Below are 19,506 nucleotides of genomic sequence, written 5' to 3' on the forward strand. Positions count from 1 at the left end.
ATTTCTCGGTTAACTTTTCAAAAGGACCTAAGTAACATTTTTTCATGAATTAATTTGAATAGCGCAATCAACAGAAAAACATGAAAGCTTTTGATTGCAGTACTCAAATTAATTCATGAAAAAAATGTTACTTAGGTCCTTTTGAAAAGTTAAGCGAGATTTCTCACTGAACTCAATCGATGTATAGAGATTGAGAAATTACATGATCGGTCAGCCAGCATATGTATGTAGCCAACCGGTTTTTTCGTCACGTGCGAATCCAATACACAGTTCAACTCTACCTTGGTCGTTATATTATTTGTAATTTGTTTTCCTCTCGCAGACACAATCACAGTACGAATCAATTACTATCCGGAAGAGAAGTGCGGCGTTGTGATAAACGTTGTCTATTCGAACAATTTTTTTTTCTGTTTTCTATATTTTTTGTGATGTAGTGCTGAATGGGAGACAACTTTTACGTGTGACGGTGGTGCGTATTGGTAAAAAGTGGTTTTTATTGGTTGGTATACATCGCTTTTTACGCGGTTTGTTTATGGCGATTTCTATCCTTTAGATTTATCAAAACATTGAGTTGACCCCACAAAAAATCTATCAAAAATCAATGAAAAATTAGGTGGTATTTGAATTAAGAGGGAATTTGAGATAGACCGTGAAATTGATAATACATATCTATTCGCGTAAAAAGTGACCCCAGTGTACATACTTGGTTCATCGAAAGAGAAATGATGGTATATGCGTTTGAGCTTAACCGAATGTTGAACATGTATTTTTGTTTTTGTTTCCCTGCATTCTTTCAAACCGGTTTGTGAAAGTTAGCAAAGCATAGATTGAAGAAACATAAAAAGGAAATAAGAATAATCAATTTTTTTTCTATATTTAATTTACAAGGTTGTGTTATTTGTTACGCGATTCGACCGATGTTGACTTTATTGATTAACTTAAGTGTCATTCGATCTCCATTTGATTGGTATGGCAAACTGTTCATCACATATCGATTCTTTATAGGTCTGGAACCTGTCCTGCCTCTAAAATTAGTGTTTATATTAGCATTTTCGCAGTAATTAATTGCATCTTGTGTTGTGTAACACTGAGTCCTTCTTATTCCTTTAGTGGCATTGTTTCCCACAATTCACACATTGCCACCTCGCATCATTGTATGTAATGCACTACGAGGTCAATGTACATACGATCCACTGAGGAGTATTTCAGCCCAAATCCTGGCCAAAAGTCATTTTTTTTCAATTGTGCATTAAACAATGTTCACGCTTTATCATGTTTTTATTGATTTTTAATGAGTTTCAAGATGAAAATCAATATAGGTATCAATAATGGGGGTATTTAAAACTTTGTCAAGCATGATTCGATCTGAAACCTTTTCCAGGTGATCCATAATCATGATATTAATTGCTAGTTTTTTCTACCTTTTTACAATAATATGTTATACAAAATAAAACTGTTGATTAGGTCCCAAACCAGTCCAAGCAACAAAATTGTCAGCGTTGGAAGGATTGGAGTTTTCTGAATAAGCCCCATAAAAAACATTTCACGCATACTCACGCAATCGTGACTTATTTTAATTTTAATATAGTGAAGTTTGCCTAAAAATGCTAGAAAAAAATTATGGTTTTAAGTTCCAAACCTCACATAAATTATGTTTCGCTTCCAAAGAAGGACAAGACTTCGATGAACACACCGATTCATAAAAGCATACGCATTTTTCGGATGTTAAGTTTATTAAGAAACATAGCGGTTGATTTGCATTTCTTATTTATTAGATCTGCTCCATTTGATATTACAAAACATTATCCAGGGACTTTAACATGCTTCGATGACAAATTTATATTGTTGAAGTAAACAAATAAAGTACATCTTTTTGGAAAATTTAGTAAGTAATAATCAAAGCATGAAGATTAACATGAGGTATGTCATACTCACTGACGGAGCCAGATGTGGGCACTCGTTGCAAGCACGCTGTAGATCTCAAAGAAAGCGTTCTTGCGCCAAGTGCTCTATCAAAAAACAATAACTGACGCCGCCAGTGGTCAGGTCATACTTCACTGCTAGATGAGCGAAAACAGTATAAAAATAAAAAAAAATACTTTACTGTTTCTATTGAATGCACTTACAGACGACAAAATGATTGACATACTTTTGGCCACGCTTTTACACTGCGTACTCCTATGTGCGATCTTCGTAGGTATGTCATATATTTACCTAACCATCATGAATACTCACATGATCAGTGAAGTTGAGAAAATTTCCAAAACCGGCAACGTTGAGGTCGAAATACATATCTGTAAAGATTATAACGGGATTGGATTAAATGGAATAGTACTAAACTCGTATTATGACAGGTGAAGACATTCCACTTTCCACTAAAACAGTTAATAATTTTGTCAACACACATATGCGATGAAAAAAATTGAGGATGTCTTGTGAGAAGTTTAATGATCATGTCCAAAGATTCGCAACTCAGAATAATTTCGATTATTAATCACACTGGTCGACAGTGGAAAAGTATTTGATATGCTCATTTGCCGCACTTGTAGTTCATGGCACCAGGAATTAACTTGTGACCAGCTTAATTTGAAAAAGTGACGTATACACCCTTCTCCAAAAATGGTGTTAACGAGTAGTATTCATCTAGTTCCTTAACCCGAAAATGAAAAAGATGTTTGTTGAAATTTGGCGTATACGTAATTTAACCAGATTACGGCAGTGATTGCCGCTATTTTTTTCAAATTAATGAACTAGCGGCAGACAGCAGTCGATTAATTTTAAAAAAATCCATGATTTCGTTACAAAATAGCGACAAACCTTGTGAATTTTCTCCGACGTTTTCGTTAAAATCATTTGCATGTTTTATGTTCTATAAGATAAACTACTAAGTTATTTGGACTATCTGCTATTTCAAGCATAATTTTTCATAACGACGTATGTAACAAAAGTAAACAAAACGGGGTTTTTAATACAACGTGACAATCATACGCGGCTTTATATAATACGCATCGATTTTACTGATTTTAGATCTAAAAATTCTTTAATTTAATCTTTTTGCGAATCGACGTATGTAAAAATTTCTATTTTTGAAGTCTCACTGTTACATACGTCGCTTTAACATATGGGAACTAAGAGCGACCTATGTAACAAAAAAATCAAAACAAAACAAAACTGCAGTTGCGTCAATCGTGCACTATGGAAAACCGACCAATGTACACCGACGTACGTGTAGCATACCGGTGTATGTACAATTTTATCGTTTTTCTCAATGAATTTGAATGAACTGAGCTTTACTGTGAAGCACGCTTATTACGTGTCTTGTAATGATGCATGCCAGCGGAAAAAAGTATTGAAAAATGATTTAGTTTTAAAACAGTTTTAGAAAAAGTTTTGCCAACTTTCAGCAAAGGATTTCTCGAATCCTCATATTTGTTACATACGTCGTTATGAAAAATTATGCTTGATTTGTCTGTCCCGATCAGTGTTTTTCATTGGCCTTCCAGGGAAAGTAGAGATATTGAAAACGTTCTTCATCATATGACCAATGACCATATGAGCATATGGAGACGCATGGTGCATTGGTTCATCAACCCCTTGTGACTAAGCTTTTTGTGCTAATTAAATCACATCTGTTAATTAAACCACGGTGTGTATGACCATTTTCGACATGTTTCGCTAGAAAAACAATTATAAAAAGAAGCTGTAAATCCACTATTCTATCGTGCAGTTTGAATAATTTGTTGTCAATTAATAAATGGCAATATGGCTTGGGAGATGAAAATAGTTTAGAAAAATAATCAGAAGGGTTGTGTACAAAACACGACCCCAAAGTAGACGTTGGACAACGTAAGGACGTTGCAATAGATTTTTCTCCCATTTCTAAGCGACTGTGTTTTGTACATTAGTTTTGTACAATAAATTTAACCGGATAGTACAACGGCGTCACTCGGCGAATTAATAAGGAAAATTATTACCGATGGTTGTATGAGGAGAATCTTCTACAAACTTCTACAAACACCAACGGGAAAACTGGACTCGATGGCAGTTCGCCGTCTACTACAGTAGCGGCGCTTGATCTGTCGGCGGCTGGGAACGAACGCCGCCCGGAGGATGGACGCGTAGAGGTTTGCTCAAACTTTCCCTCACTTTTCGGACCAGCGATGAATTTATCGAATCCAAACTAGTTTTGCGCGTCGTTTGTGCACACTGGTAGTTTAGATCAACAAACTATGTCCCAATTAGAATAAAATCCAACTTCGCAATTAGTTTCAGAGAATTTTTCTTTGCTATTGCCGTACTGACTCGTAATGTCTCGCTTACTGACTCCCCGTCGTGTCTGTCTTCTAGTCCCTAATTTTACTAACTAACTTAATAAGTTTCCTAAATTCCCACACCAGTCGTATCTTCTTCTATTATATTATATATATATATATATATATATATATATATATATATATATATATATATATATAACAAAGTTGGTGTTTGTACGACCGCGCATCAATCGGGAATGGGTAGACCGATTCGAACGATTCTATATTCGTTTTGTTCATCTTTTTACAAGGAAGAATGTTATGATATAACTGGTAAACTTTTAAAACCGAAATTAAACATTATCGATTTATTATGCATTTTGCACGGTTTTTTTTTATTTTAATCATCTTATATTATCTATATATTAAACCATTTCTAATTTCTCTCACTTGGACATGGCTCAACCTTATGTTGTGAGAAGACTATGGAAAAAAACAACATTTTTTATTGACTTTAAAATTTAATTGTTATCGAGAGGAGAGTGCATGCTTTTGTGAAATAACACTTATAATGTAAATCGCGATATCACTATCGCACTATCGCGATATCACTATCGCACTATCGCGATAATTCGATAAATTAAGCTTTTTATATTAGACGCGTCAATTAGTTTTGGAGAAAAGCGTTACCATTCGACTACAACGATGTTGGTTACAAACGCATGTGTATACCCAAATCGCTAATCACTCCGGAATTGTCGAAGTGAATTTCTTTCCACTATACACACGCGGCTTGAATTGAAGGCATCGTAGAATGTGTGCTATATATCATACACAGTACTCCACACAGGATTGGCACCTGCTGCACTCAATACCTTTTGATCAACATCCTTTCCGTTCGGTTGTAATCGGCTCTTGCAATCACTGAAATCAGCAGAGCAAGCACGCGCATGGTGAGTGAAGAAGCCCGTGTTTTCTCATAGACAGTTACTCTTAGCAAACTGTGGACGCTCTGATCATCGAGGCTCCTCATTGGCACTAACCGTATCGTTACTGGGAAAGAGCTTTATGCAACGTACACACCAGTCAAGCAGTTCGACGAACATTGACTCCACCCCCGAGAAAACGCTTAGGTTGCTGCTTTGTTGGAACGTGTGTGAAGTTGTTCGAACAACCATTTGACAGTTGGCGGCTCGGTTGGAAAAAATTAAAACGGTTTGATTTTGGTTTGAGTTGTCGGGGGTGGAGTCAAGGTTCGCCGAACATGTTTGAGCATTTGTAGTAAAGTTGCACAAACCCCCATATATTTTTTGATGGTTGATGCTCAAGTTAGCGCTCCGGTCGTTCGTGTGTGATATTGTTGGTCGAATAAATTGATTGTTCGTGCCGCTGTTGGTAGAACTTGATGGATGTTGGAACAAACGAGAGGTGGAGTTAATGTTGGTCAAACTGCTTGACCGTGTGTACGTTCCATTAAGCCAGGAAGTTCAAACGAATGTCCCGTTATTGACTCCTCAGCAAAAGACAATTTACGACACTCTGATGACGGGTATCGAAAATCAAAATGGTGGTATTTTCTTCATCGATGCGCCTGGAGGAACTGGCAAAACGTTCCTCATGTTTTTACTGTTAGCTTCAGTCCGTTCAAGAGCAGAAATTGCGCTGGCGGTTGCGTCTTCAGGAATTGCAGTCACATTGCTAGAAGGAGGTCGAACGGCTCATTCTGCCTTTAAGCTACCGTTAAATCTTCAAGTGACTGAAGAACCGACGTGTAACATTTCAAAAACTTCTGTGATGGCCAAGGTGTTACAAAGATGTAAAATTATTATCTGGGACGAATGCACTATGGCACACAAACGAGCACTGGAGGCACTTGATCGCACAATGAAAGATCTGCGTGATAATTCAAGACCTTTTGGAGGCGCAATGATTCTGCTGGCGGGTGATTTTCGTCAAACACTCCCAGTCATTCCCCGGTCAACGGGAGCCGATGAAATCAATGCTGCCTGAAGCTTTCGTATTTGTGGCGTTATGTGACAAAATTGCGGTTGACAACGAATATGCGAGTAACGTTACAAGATAATCCTTCTGCCGAACTATTTTCGAACCAATTCTTGGCGATTGGGAATGGATCGATACCGGTTGACGCTGCCACCGGATTGATATCTTTTTCACCAAACTTTTGTTAGTTCGCATCAACGAAAGAGGAGCTTATTTCAAAAGTGTTTCCTAACATCGACCAGAATATTTCAAACCACGATTGGTTGAGTGCACGTGCAATTCTTGCAGCGAAAAATAATAAAGTGGATTCTTTGAATTTGATAATTCAAAATGCAATTGTTGGAAACTTACATTCTTACAAATCGGTTGATGTTGTGACTAATTTGGACGAAGCAACCAACTATCCAACGGAGTTCTTTGGAAACTCTTTGGATTTGCCTGGATTACGACCGCACAATTTGCAGCTTTAAGTTGGATCTATCATAATGGTGCTACGAAATCTGAATCAACCAAAAATGTGCAACAGAACAAGGTTGGTCGTGAATCAACTCCAGAATCATGTCATTCAAGCAACGTTGCTTAAAGGAAAATTTAAAGGTGAAAAAGTGCTAATCCCGAGAATCCCGATAATTCCAACTGATTTACCGTTTGAATTCAAACGTATTCAATTTCCAATTCGCTTAGCGTTCGCAATGACCATCAACAAATCGCAAGGCCAAACATTGGAAGTATGTGGATTAAACCTCCTTAGTCGTGCGGTAAGACGCGCGGCTACAAAGCAAGACCATGCTGAGGGTGGCTGGGTTCGATTCCCGGTGCCGGTCTAGGCAATTTTCGGATTGGAAATTGTCTCGACTTCCCTGGGCATTAGGTATCATCGTGTTAGCCTCATGATATACGAATGCAAAAATGGTAACTTGGCTAAGAAACCTCGCAGTTAATAACTGTGGAAGTGCTTAATGAACACTAAGCTGCGAGGCGGCTCTGTCCCAGTGTGGGGATGTAATGCCAATAAGAAGAAGAAGAAGAAGAAGAAGAAGAAGAAGAAGAAGAAGAAGAAGAAGAAGAAGAAGGATTAAACCTTGAATCCCCATGTTTCTCTCATGGGCAACTGTATGTGGCATGTTCACGCGTAGGCAGACCTTCAACGTTGTTAGTGTACGCACCGAACAATAAAACAAAAAATGTAGTGTATCAAGCGGCATTATATTAAACTGAATTTAAGTAATAAAATAAATGTAGTTTTAATCGAAACTAAACAAATATATTGAGAAGTGTAACGTATAATTCCAAATCCGTCTTCATATGTTATCAATTGGAAATGTTTGATCAAAAATTGTGTAAAAAGTAGAATGGTGAATCCTGGTAACCATTCAATCAAACAATTTTGGGCAAGACGAAGTTTGCCGGGTCCGCTAGTATTGAATAAATGTTACCAATAAATGAATAAATGTTAACAATGTTTCCCATCCGAAAACATCCTAGATCGACCCGAGAATCAAACTCGTCCTCTCGCTCGGAAGGCCAACTGATGAACAATGATATCTATTTTATAGAACATTAATTTGAAATTTACTTGTATTATAAATAACGACAACATAAGTATGGGTTTGATGAACATTTCACCAGAAACATTAAAAAAAAAATCAAATTGACCGTTCCCGTTTTATTCGCTCAATCCATGACAATGTTTCCCATCCGAGAACATCCTAGATCGACCCGAGAATCAAACTCGTCCTCTCGCTCGGAAGGCCAACTGATGAACAATGATATCTATTTTATAGAACATTAATTTGAAATTTACTTGTATTATGAATAACGACAACATAAGTATGGGTTTGATGAACATTTCACCAGAAACATTGAATTTACCGTTCCCGTTTTATTCGCTCAATCCATGCTGCAACTTATTTGAAGACAACTTTCCCAGAGAATCCATATTTTGACGCCTCTAAATATTTTTAAATTTTGAAACATACATAAAATAGAAAAAGTGTTGTTATACAAGTTTGACCTAACATTCGTCCTATTGTTAACCAACATCAGTTCAATTTCCAGGCCGGTGCACACGTGCTGCAATTTTTTAGATTGTTTTCGTTTTCGTAAAATAGGGTAGAATACGGCATTGGCAGGGTGCGACAGTTGTTGGCACCCTCAACAATATTTGCGTTTTTCAGCAAACATACACTATTTATGAACATAATTTTGATTCAATCACATAATTTGAAGTCTAAGCTTTCATTTGAATAAGTTGTTTGTGTAAAAGTAGCAAGATTTGATGTGTTAATCACCGAAACAAATTTGCACCTACGAAATCCTTGCCATTATTGCATTGCCAAAGAAAGCAGCGCACGAAAAGCAAACCGTTACTTACTTTTTTGGATCGCCTGTTTCTCCTCTTTATTGCGTATGACACGACAAATTATGTACGTAAACTACTTTTTACACTAAATCAACACTTGATTATCACCACAAAGAGCAAATTTATGCAATATTTGCTCTATGTTTCACAAAATAAAATCGGGACTGTTCGTTTTCTTTGACAGCAGCACACTTCGGAATAGAGCGAGAGAATGTGTTTGTGAACATATCAAACACACGCTAAAAAGATACCACGCACAATTCTACGTGACTTGATTTTAGCAAAAATACGAGCAAAATATCCGGCGATGGCATTTATTAAAAAAAAAGTGCTAAAATACAAATGCTTCAGATTTTTTACGCCGACCATGAATTATATAAAAAGTAATAGTAACATCGTAGTATTTTAACCCTTATGTGGCTGACAGGACCGCTTTCCTTTTGCAACTTCAATACTTTCCAAGCTCATCAAATAAATCATAACCATTCCCGTTCCTACATAGCGCATTTCAACCATAAATAATTGCCTACTTTTAGGGTATTATCTATTATTCAACTGTGAAACGTAGTGTAAGAATGGGGTGGCTCCAGCGGCTGGATAGGACAGTGCTGCCCATTATTCAACATATGAAGACTTACGAGGTGGAATATATTGTTAATATACTATACTACCCGAACCGACGAGCTTCGTTTTACCTGAAATTGATTAATTATATATATTTTACATTATTTAAAAGACGGTTGAATAGACGAAATTTGCAGATTTAGATTCTATTTTTTAGATTAATTTTCGATTAAAGCAGAAATTTGTACTTTATTTGTATGGGAGTCCCCCCTCCAGAAGAGGAGGGGTCTAATAACATCATAAGAATCTTTATCGTTCCCAAAAACCTCTACATACAAATGTTCATGCCGTTTCCTAATCTATAAGGGCAGACAGACAAAAATTCTTTCTTATGTGTATAGATTTGGTTTTACGTAGTTTACGTCGAGCGGTCGTGTCCTGTACACAACCACCATGATTTTTTTTATGAAACAAACATATCATGTAAGGACCGCAAAGAGCAAGTTGTATATTTGAAACTGGTTGATAGATTTTTGCTAACGACTCTTATGGAACGTACATACCGTCAATCAGTTTGACCAACATGACCGCCAACTGTCAAATGGTTGTTCGAACAACTTCACACACGTTCAAACAAAGCAGCAACCAAAGCGTTTTCCTCGGGGCGGAGTCAATGTTCGTCAAACTGCTTGACTGGTGTGTACGTTGCATAAGGCATTACAAAAGACAAATCATGTAAATCTTGACAGCGGACAAAAGCAAGTTCCCTTCTCCAAAATGGCCAACATTATTCAAATAGGATGAAAATGGTAAAAGTTATTGCCTGATTTTCTCAAAATTGCACGCGGCGAACCCTTCATGAAAGGTACCGCCGCGCTTTCTGCACCCCGTTTACTTGATTCTTATGGGTGAATAGCATTGCGGTGTATCGTTTGGCGCGGCCGTACCTTTCGACAGTCATTCGCCGCGTGAAGTTTTGTGCAAGTACCCATTTGGGAACATTACAAACGCCGCGCAGTGTATCATATTCAGAAAATCTGACAATATGAAAATGTCAATATACACACTGAAATGTCAATATACACTAGTACCCTATCTGCCATTCACGTCTGTTTTTTGTTGGTCGCATAAGGGTTAAATTTGTTTTACAATGTGTTTAAATGCTTTTGCCTATCTGTCTACATGACATAAAATTGATGCCAAGGCTAAAAATTGATGGTTTGTTTTAAGCCAGTTTTGAAAATTAATAAAATTTGTTCCAAAATTGAGTGACGCGAAATGAGCGTGCGGCCGATTAATATGAATGAATTTTACTACTGGAGGATATAAACAACCAGCATTTGGCACCAATACATTACCAGTTTTCTACTTCCATGTCTAGTTGCTAAAGAGAGCAAACTCATTGCTGATAAAAGAAATTGCTATGCCAATAGAAGAAACGTTGACCTTTTACTTTATATTAAATTTACTGAGTTTGTGGTAAAAGCTGTTATATTTAGTGAACACCAATCATCGAAGAAAGAGCATACAAATGTATTCCAGGTCAACTGTACCTGTGTTTTAGTGTAATTATTCATTATTTTTATCATTCAATTTGGCGAATGTCTTAGACTGCCAAGAATAGGTATTATCCCCTAGTTAGAAGTTTCAAAAAATTTTAGTTTTCTGGGGAAGTTGATCTTAAATAAGTCAAAGAATTGACTGAGACAATGAAACGAGTACAATGTTTGACGGGAAATGAGAATTCAAAAAATGGTTGCAAATGTGGTGGACATTTTTGTTTGTTAATAACGATGTCAAGCACAGCGTGTATATGATTTCTCATTACTATAACGCTTTGTGCGAAAGGAAATTGATGGAAAAATCAATTTCTCAATATTTATTCCGTCACGAACTGAAAACCTTTTTTTAATTTCCTGCGTCAGAAAACGATCAACAATCGAAGGAGCATGATGAAGGAATATCAATTTTCGCTTTAGTCATAAATCTTCCTCTCGGGTGGAAGATCTTAAAAAAAAGAACGTAAACAAATCTTTTCCTCTGAATTGGCAATCTATCGCCTTCGTTTCGCCTTTACAAGCAAGCTTCTATTATCAAACTTTTATGTCGATCCCTGATTTACACTGTTACGTACTGTTACACTTGGTTGAGATTAATCGAAGTATAAAAAACCTTTCATTCAAATACGGCTTTATCACTGTTGTGCATAATTTTCTTAAGAAAACAATGTAGTTGATAAGAACCGCCCGAACCATGTTTGATTTGTGAAATTATGGTAGTTTTGTGCAGTCATGTACAGTGATCGATCGCTCTTTTGGATTTCGCTTATTGATGTGCTGTTTTCAAAGTTTGGTTCCAATTAACAAGTGATCAGTGTTAGGAAAATTTAAAATCTCGAAACACATGGACGATTCAAATCTAGCGTGAGTTGAAACCCACTGAATTCATCGACCAAACAATCATTCTTGATTCGAGTCTAGAGATTACTTCGATTAATCGATTCATCGTTGTGATAATCGATTATTACCCAACGATTAATCTATTCAATAATCGAGAGGAATCGAGAGTAATCGATTAGACTAATTCGACTAATCAGGATTTTACGACATCATAAGGATGACGCAAATTAATTGATTTCTTCGATTAATCGATTAACCGGGATTTTACGACATCTCTATTCGAGTCTTTAAGGCTCCCCCAGACCTAAGCGATTTCATTGTCGCGACGGCAACAACTAGTCGCCGCGATTCTATCGTTGGGACGCTGCATGCAATGTTCTATTTGCGCTTCCATACCAACGGCGGCAATATCACTGTCGCCAAGCAATAGAATCGCGTCGCAACTGTCGCGTCGCGTGTGTTTGGGGGAACCTTTAATTTGAATAATTGCATGGTTTTCAGTATAGATAGTAGAATCTATAGATGAGCGAAAGCATGGTTGGGTTCGTTTGACCGTGTACCAGGCGTTCCCCACTGATGGGGTAGGTGGAAAAACAACTCCTAATTTTCATAATTTTCAAGCGACCAAAATGGTATGAATTACCGCACAGTTGGTGCAAAATTGACTGTTTTTGATACCCTATAATAATTGATTGCATTCAAATCATATAAACTGGTTTTACAGTATTGTAAACTTTTACTATCGATTTTCTTTTTCCACTTCCCTCAGTGTACTTTACGGCATACAATCTGTCGAAAACCGCTTCAAAATGTATCAAATAACCAGATTAAACCACCTAGATGCCTTTCTCGTGTATTCTTAAAGGTAATAAGTGAAACATGGACGGTCAAATATGGTCATTCCGCGCCAAGTGGCCGAGAAAAAGTGAAAACTTGCAGGTGAATACTATGAATTCCAACCAAAATAGGTGTATCTACTTTTTTTGGGCCCACATTTCGAAAAAGCATTTGATCCGACCGTTTGGGCCACCTCTCCGGCCAAACACTCCTCCCCCTTTTTGAAGATTTTTAAAAATTTGCCATTTTTAATAATCGATGTCTCCGCCCCTGATAAAGCTACAAAAAACGTCAGTACCAGTTTTCCGCTTGAAGTTTTGTGAAGATTTCTCGCTTAACTTTTCAAAAGGACCTAAGTAACATTTTTTTCATGAAATAATTTGAATAGCGCAATCAACAGAACAGCATGAAAGCTATTAATTTCAGTATTCAAATTAATTCATGAAAAAAATGTTACTTAGGTCCTTTTGAAAAGTTAATTTTTTTTTTATTTCTCAGCGGATTTGAGTTTGTCAGGCAATTTCCTGCCAGAAGCACTTATCGTTACAAAGTAAAATGAGCAGTTGTCGAGTTCTGAAGGTTTTAATTAAGCATAATCGAAGGTTTTCATTCAGCATATCGTTCAGTTCGTTCTGTAAACTATAATAATGTAGTTTTTTTAGTTTTAATCCAATAATACTATTTACAAAAGTAAACATATTTTTGCAGTACATAATGCTTTTGAGGCCAGTGATGTCAGATTTACACTGAATATGTTTTAATGGTTTAAGTTATTTAACCCATTTTATTTTAAATACCATTTATTATTTTTTTCGCAGTTCACCAGTTCATCTGAAAGAATAGAAATAGTGTACAAACAGACATTATTTCAGGAGTTTTGCTAGTAAAATGAGAAAGTATGCATACCTTTCCAGATATAAAGTTGAAAATATTAATGACACATTGTCAAAGACTTCACCAATCATTGCTTCTGCTTAGAACCTCTTTCCTTGCTTACGTCGGCCTCGCGATAGAAATCCTGAACTTTTTGTACGATTTCTTGTTGGAGGGGATTACCCCTCTTAAGATTGGGGCAGCACAAAATACCTTTTGTGTCTACGCATTTTTTCATGTTCCTTACTAAGTGTTCTGAACACTGAAATTCGTCTGAAGATAATACAATTTTGAAAATTACGTCAGAACATAAATTTATAATCAACTAGCGAAAATCACCCAGCTTTGCCTGGATGTTTATGATGCAAATGTCATATTCTGAACTATTTACTGCATCGCACTCTAGATTAATTTTCGTGCTCTTGTTTTGTTTATTCAATCACTGTCCCTTAGCTGTATTCTACTGGTTTTCTACCTTTCCGTGTTAAATTAATTAATTTTTGCACATACAAACCTCACAGATCCCAAGACGAATCGATAAGGGAGACCGATTTTGCAAATCGGTTAATCAGTTCGTGAGTTAAATCGTCAGGAATGGAACCTACACTTATTTTTATTTATATAATATATATAAGGGGTGGCCCATAAACCACGATACATTTTCGAACCCCATCTTCTTTAATTTCTTAGTACAGAGGTTCCCAAACTTTTTGGATGTGCTAGGTGGGTCTAGCAGAATCCAATATTGTTTGCGACTCACCAGGTGCAAAATGAATTGATTTTTAGAAATTTAATAAAAATGAGTTATATTGAGCGAATCATAATAAATTACTTTATATTCCTTCATTGATTGGATTTGGATTGGTTTTAGATTGGATTTGGATTGAATTTCAAACGATTTGGATTAGTTTTGTATTGGATTGAATTTGGATCAGCTTTGGATTGGATTAGATTTGGATCTGAATTGGATCAGATTTAGATTGGATTTGGATCTGATTTGAATTGGATTTGTATATGATTGGACTGGATTCTGATTTGGTTTGGTTTGAATTTGGTTTAGATACGGATTGGATTTCAAATAGATTTTTCAATTGAATTTATATTGTTTTTGGATTGGACATGGATTTTGACGTCCAGCACAGTTTAGCATTCATATTTTCATCTGTTTTGGATACCTAAAGAAGGCTATTTACTTCTTAAAATTTGTTGTTCTTTAGTTATTCGTTTATTAGTACTCCAAATCTAATCATTACTTATAAGATTCAAATCTAAAAGCTGGTATACATTTTTAGGACAAAAAAGGACTCAAGTATGAATCAAGAGTTGTCTTTCGCGGCACATCAATGATTATCCCGCGACTCCCCTGGGGGTCGCGACCCACAGTTTGGGAACCCATGCTAAGCCTTAGTATATCCTATTACCTTCCCGTGGTTCATGCAAAGTACCTTACAATGCTAACCTTAAATTTTTCGTACAGTCCACGATTTCGGAAGTGCTGACAAAACCAAAACCTTCTCCGATGATTGAATGCGCGACTTGAATTTATCTTTTAGTTGATCGATCATTTCTTTCCCCGCACTTTCATATGCTTCATCTGCTACGCATGGCTCAATGCATTCAGGTTTCACAACTGCATCAAAAGCTGTTTTCAACACCGCTGAAGCCCGAGTGAGTTTCTCTGTTGGATATTTTTTGGCCCAAACCGTATTGTACTTCCGAACTGGTGACAAATTGAAGAAAGCGTTTCATTAAGGCTTTTGAACTTTCGGTTGAAACTGTCCTCACGCTCACATTCATCCGAACTATCCATATGATCTACTGCACGCATTACTACGCGATAATAGTTAAACAATAACATTAAAAATTGTCCAAAAATTGCTTTCCCAAGAGCTAAAGAACAGCCACATATTTACAATATTTAATTTAATGTTCTATAGAATAATCTTACCTGAGTCAACAATATCCCCGTCCAACTCTTCAACTTGAGCTTCGATTGCTGGAATTTCAAAATATGCTTTTTTCTTACCCTTATATCGCCAATACATTTTTAATTTACCTGCTGCTGGGTAAAATTCATGTTTCGCACTGCAAGGTGACATTGTAAGCATATCTTACGTCCTTCAATTACCCCGGGTAAGTACTTGTTGCAGTCATCATGAAACCGGGAAGAAATGAGTTTTAAACTTTTCCGACGAATGGCTGCATGTAAATTAAACGGATTGCAACACTGGCGTTGAGCTGTTACGTACAACTTTCTATATTCGGTTGAATGACGATCACAAACACATTTCAATGCCGATACACTGGAGCGAAGCTTAATTAAATGCCGTTCTCGAGAAGCGAACTGCTTAGATGTTCGGTGCCGATTGTTTATTGGACACTTTTTCTTCAACAAATTTTCAATAGAACAAACAATTTTTCAGAAGTACTTTCCACTTTAAAATACACCAGCGCTCAAACTGTGGTTACTACACTTGCTTGTAACTATCGTTTCCATGGGTATTTGTCGTCAACAGCAGTGTGCTGGGATGCGGCTCGTGTTAGAAACAACGGCGTCATTGGAATTTCATGGCTTGCTCGTGTTGGCTACCAGTGTTGGTAAAATCACTCATAAATCTCAATCAACGAGCGCTCCCGTGCGAACGAAATCATCTGCGATTTTAAAGAAATACATCACGCTTGAATTTTTCATGCTAAAACGCATCATTTCACTCATTTGCCAAAAAATCATTATCGATACCGCCATCGGCAGTGATAATGGGTCTGGGGGTGAGAATGGGTCATCGCTCTCACCGGCAGCCTGATGGAGGTCGAATAGCAAAATTGTTCAAAAAGGTCTCTTATATTTTAGTCTTCTTGCACTCAGATACATTCAATCTAGAGGCCTGAATAAGAGAAACGCGGATAGAAAATATGACTCTGCCAACACTGCATTCAATCTTCTTAATCAAAGAACAGCACATGAAAAGGAAGAAATGGTTTATGTAGATAAAATCTCACAATCCGCTATTTCATGTGTCCACATCACATAACAATAGAATCCAATAAACAATGGAATTTCATTTCATAATCTATTAATGACTAGCATATATTATTGCAAACTAATGTAAAATACATTCAATTGAAAAATGGCATAAAATCGAATTTGGCCGTTTTCAGTATTTGAGCCAACATTTTGGCTGCTTGACAGGTCTCCTGCTCGATTGGCTTATGTTTTTTGACGGTTCGATTGGCGGCACAAACCTATCCGCGTTTCTCTTATTCAGGCCTCTAATTCAATCTATTCTACAAGCATTCTAAGTACTTGAAACAGTGACCCATTCTCACCCCCATTTGACTCATTGTCACCCCCGACGGTATTTGAAAATAGCATTTTTTTTGAAAATCTCCAAAAACAGGGAGGGCATCGAATAATTTTAATGAGTATAAATATCAACGAGTCGACGTGTATGCAGCTAATAATTTGTAGTTCAGAAAAAGGTGTTCTTTTGAACAAATTTCTCCTGACACAACATGAAACCAGCTAGGATTTGAGCATGAGCATGATGAGTGTGCATTTCGTAGTTGCTACTCCGTGATTGACCTGAACAATCTCAATTGCACAGGGAGGGTACCAATGGATGGAAGCATGGGATTTTTTCTCCAACCTCAATATGCACAGTCCGAGAGCCCAAGTAGTTTTAAATGGTCGATAACGACACTGGCCACGTCCTGACGTCCTTGATGATGCAATCATTTGCCGCTGCAGGCTGAGAACACATCTGCACACGCCACGGGCTAATGCGGAATTTTGATTGGAATATGGGTCTTTTAAGGTTCTATGACAGAGGTTCGATAGGTTAACGGGTTTGCCAATGTGATAGTAATGAAGGGTGATTATATTCTAATTGGATGCCGAAACGAGCTTTTTCGCTCATTTTGAATTCTAACAGGTACCTGTTAGAACAAGTCAACATGTAGTTATAGGCTACACCCAACTGGCGGTTGTTAGATTTTCTAACAATTCTGTATAAGAATCTACAAAAACCTGTATAAGAATCTACAAAAACCTGTATAAGAACTGGGCATATGCGAAATTGTTAGATTCTTATACAAAAAATGTTAGCTATCATACAAATATTGTTAGAAAAGCTTACAAAATTTTTAGATTCTTATACAACACTTGTATAGGAATCTAACATTTTCGCATATGCCCAGTTCTTATACAGGTTTTGGTAGATTCTTATACAGAATTGTTAGAAAATCTAACATCCGCCGGTTGGGTGTAGAAGATGGAAATGATATGAAAACCCATTTCCAGTTCTAGCGATTGCTTGAACATGGAAAGATACAAAGTAGGAGGAATGGCACGGGCCTGGGGTTGAACCCACTACCACTACATGATTGGATCCACAATTAGTTCTCGTGGCTATGAAAATTTATTTTAGTGCCCTCAAACCTCCACCATCTATGGGAGGGGCACGCCCCCGTGGCTACGTCCTTGCTTTTAGTAAAACAAATAGAAAACCACTGTAAAATTCAAACTTTTACCGTAATCCCGTAGAAGTTCGGTAAAAAATACCAAACGACAAAATAAAATTTCAGTTTGTAAGTTCCTCTCACTAATACACTGTATTCCTTTTACTCGAAAGGAACATAACAGTTCATGGTTCCTAGCAATAATTGGTCATGCCATCAAGTGTTAGAATCGACGATAACTAAATGAACTACATCTTCTTGCCTTCAATACCCTTACTTAAGACCCCTCATGATATTTAAATAAAATGCTTAAAAAGTTCTACATTATGCTTTTTGTGACAGGTTCTTCGCCCAGACGGTGGATAAGTTTTATAATGTGTAAATGCCACCAGAACGTCATGCCGCGGGCTAATTAGCATTCCTCCGGTTCAAATTATTGGTCACGCGCGTGAAATTCCGCCCCCAAGTAATCTCGTAAAGTAAGTGGCGCTTTACACAGTTTGAGATAAAACTGGTTTCATTAAACCGCCGGCCGGTTTAATCACGAGACAGTCACGAGAGCAGCGCAGAGAGCAGAAACTTGTCGCTCCAAACACAGCTGGTAAAGCCATTCATCCATGAAATATGGGTCTCACGCAGATTGAAAAATTTGTGCCTGGTGCTAGATGGCTGCGGGGATACAACGCACAGTTCGCAGTAGCTGATCTCATCGCCGGCATTACAGTGGGATTGACGGTGCTGCCGCAAGGGTTGGCGTACGCAACACTAGCTGGTTTGGAGCCACAGGTTGGAAAAGCGTTGTATTATTAGAAAGATGTAATAAAATACTGATTTATGATTTATTTCGTAGTATGGATTGTACTCAGCTTTTGTTGGTGGTTTGGTTTATGCGTTCATGGGTGGTTGCCGTGAAGTGACGATTGGACCAACAGCTCTGTTAGCTTTGATGACAAGTCGTCACACAGGACTGGGTGGAGACTCCGGTCCCCACTTCGCCATTCTTCTCTGCTTCCTGTCCGGGATCGTGGAATTGATTATGGCAGTTTTGCGGTTAGGAACTTTGGTCGATCTGATATCGCTGCCGGTGACAGTCGGCTTCACATCGGCGACCGCTTTGATTATTGGAGCTTCGCAGCTAAAAGCTCTCCTTGGTATACGAGGTGGGTCGGGATCAGGATTCGCCGAAACTATTCGGGTGGTTGTGATGAGATTTACAGAAGCACGAGTCCCAGACAGCATTCTTGGATTAATTTCGATAGCTATTCTTCTTGCGCTTCGGGTGAGTATGGTCAAATTATGAATCATTCATGATCTGGTGGCCCAGGAGATCTTTAGAAATTGTATGTGTGTCTATGAGTTTTCGTCACACGAATTCCATGATATCGTTCCTAGCGAATGCACTCCAATTTGAAATATGGTAGAATTCTTAAGGACAAGGTTCGAGTATGTATGTATCAAGGATGGCCATCACAATTTCAAGGCTTGTAATTTCAAAGGCACTTACCTAGCGTAGTCGCGATATAGAGTTTACTTGAGGAATTCGCTCATAATTGATGAGTCGATAGAAAAGAGGCATAATTCACGCATTATCATTGTTGGCCAAGGAAATATTGTATCACATACTAATGCATTTTTTCCGGAATAACTGTCAGCTGATTGATAAAACAATACTTTCAATTGACTGTGCCTAAAGCAGATTGACGAACCATTTGAAACGGTCAACCAAAGCACAAATTTATCTAATTTCCTAGTGGCGGCG

General features: G+C 37.5%; 3 protein-coding genes across 7 annotated transcripts in view; 2 read left to right on the forward strand and 1 right to left on the reverse strand.

Annotated features, from left to right (window-relative positions):
* The window catches only part of LOC134227317 (solute carrier family 25 member 3-like), a 61,688-nt gene that overhangs the window by 23,606 nt on the left and 18,576 nt on the right, over positions 1-19,506 (forward strand). The window lies entirely within an intron of this gene.
* The window catches only part of LOC134227315 (sodium-independent sulfate anion transporter), a 44,683-nt gene that overhangs the window by 23,604 nt on the left and 1,573 nt on the right, over positions 1-19,506 (forward strand). For 3 of the 5 annotated variants that reach the window (XM_062708697.1, XM_062708702.1, XM_062708700.1), the window contains exons 2-3: positions 18,090-18,533; positions 18,598-19,026. In XM_062708697.1, the coding sequence (XP_062564681.1) occupies positions 18,372-18,533; positions 18,598-19,026 (591 nt within the window). In that variant the 5' untranslated portion in view covers positions 18,090-18,371. Of the gene's footprint in view, positions 1-326; positions 470-11,455; positions 11,604-18,089; positions 18,534-18,597; positions 19,027-19,506 lie in introns of those variants that run through there. The other 2 variants (XM_062708699.1, XM_062708698.1) reach the window with 2 other exon arrangements.
* On the reverse strand, positions 14,350-15,912 carry LOC134227319 (uncharacterized). The gene is made up of 3 exons (XM_062708707.1): positions 15,346-15,912; positions 15,238-15,285; positions 14,350-15,009 (listed from the first exon to the last, which is right to left on the reverse strand). The coding sequence occupies exons 1-3, from the start codon at positions 15,395-15,397 to the stop codon at positions 14,750-14,752; spliced, it is 360 nt and encodes a 119-aa protein (XP_062564691.1). The 5' UTR covers positions 15,398-15,912; the 3' UTR covers positions 14,350-14,749.

The sequence above is a fragment of the Armigeres subalbatus genome, chromosome 3 (genome assembly GCF_024139115.2).
Source record: "Armigeres subalbatus isolate Guangzhou_Male chromosome 3, GZ_Asu_2, whole genome shotgun sequence".
Lineage (NCBI taxonomy): Eukaryota > Metazoa > Arthropoda > Insecta > Diptera > Culicidae > Armigeres > Armigeres subalbatus.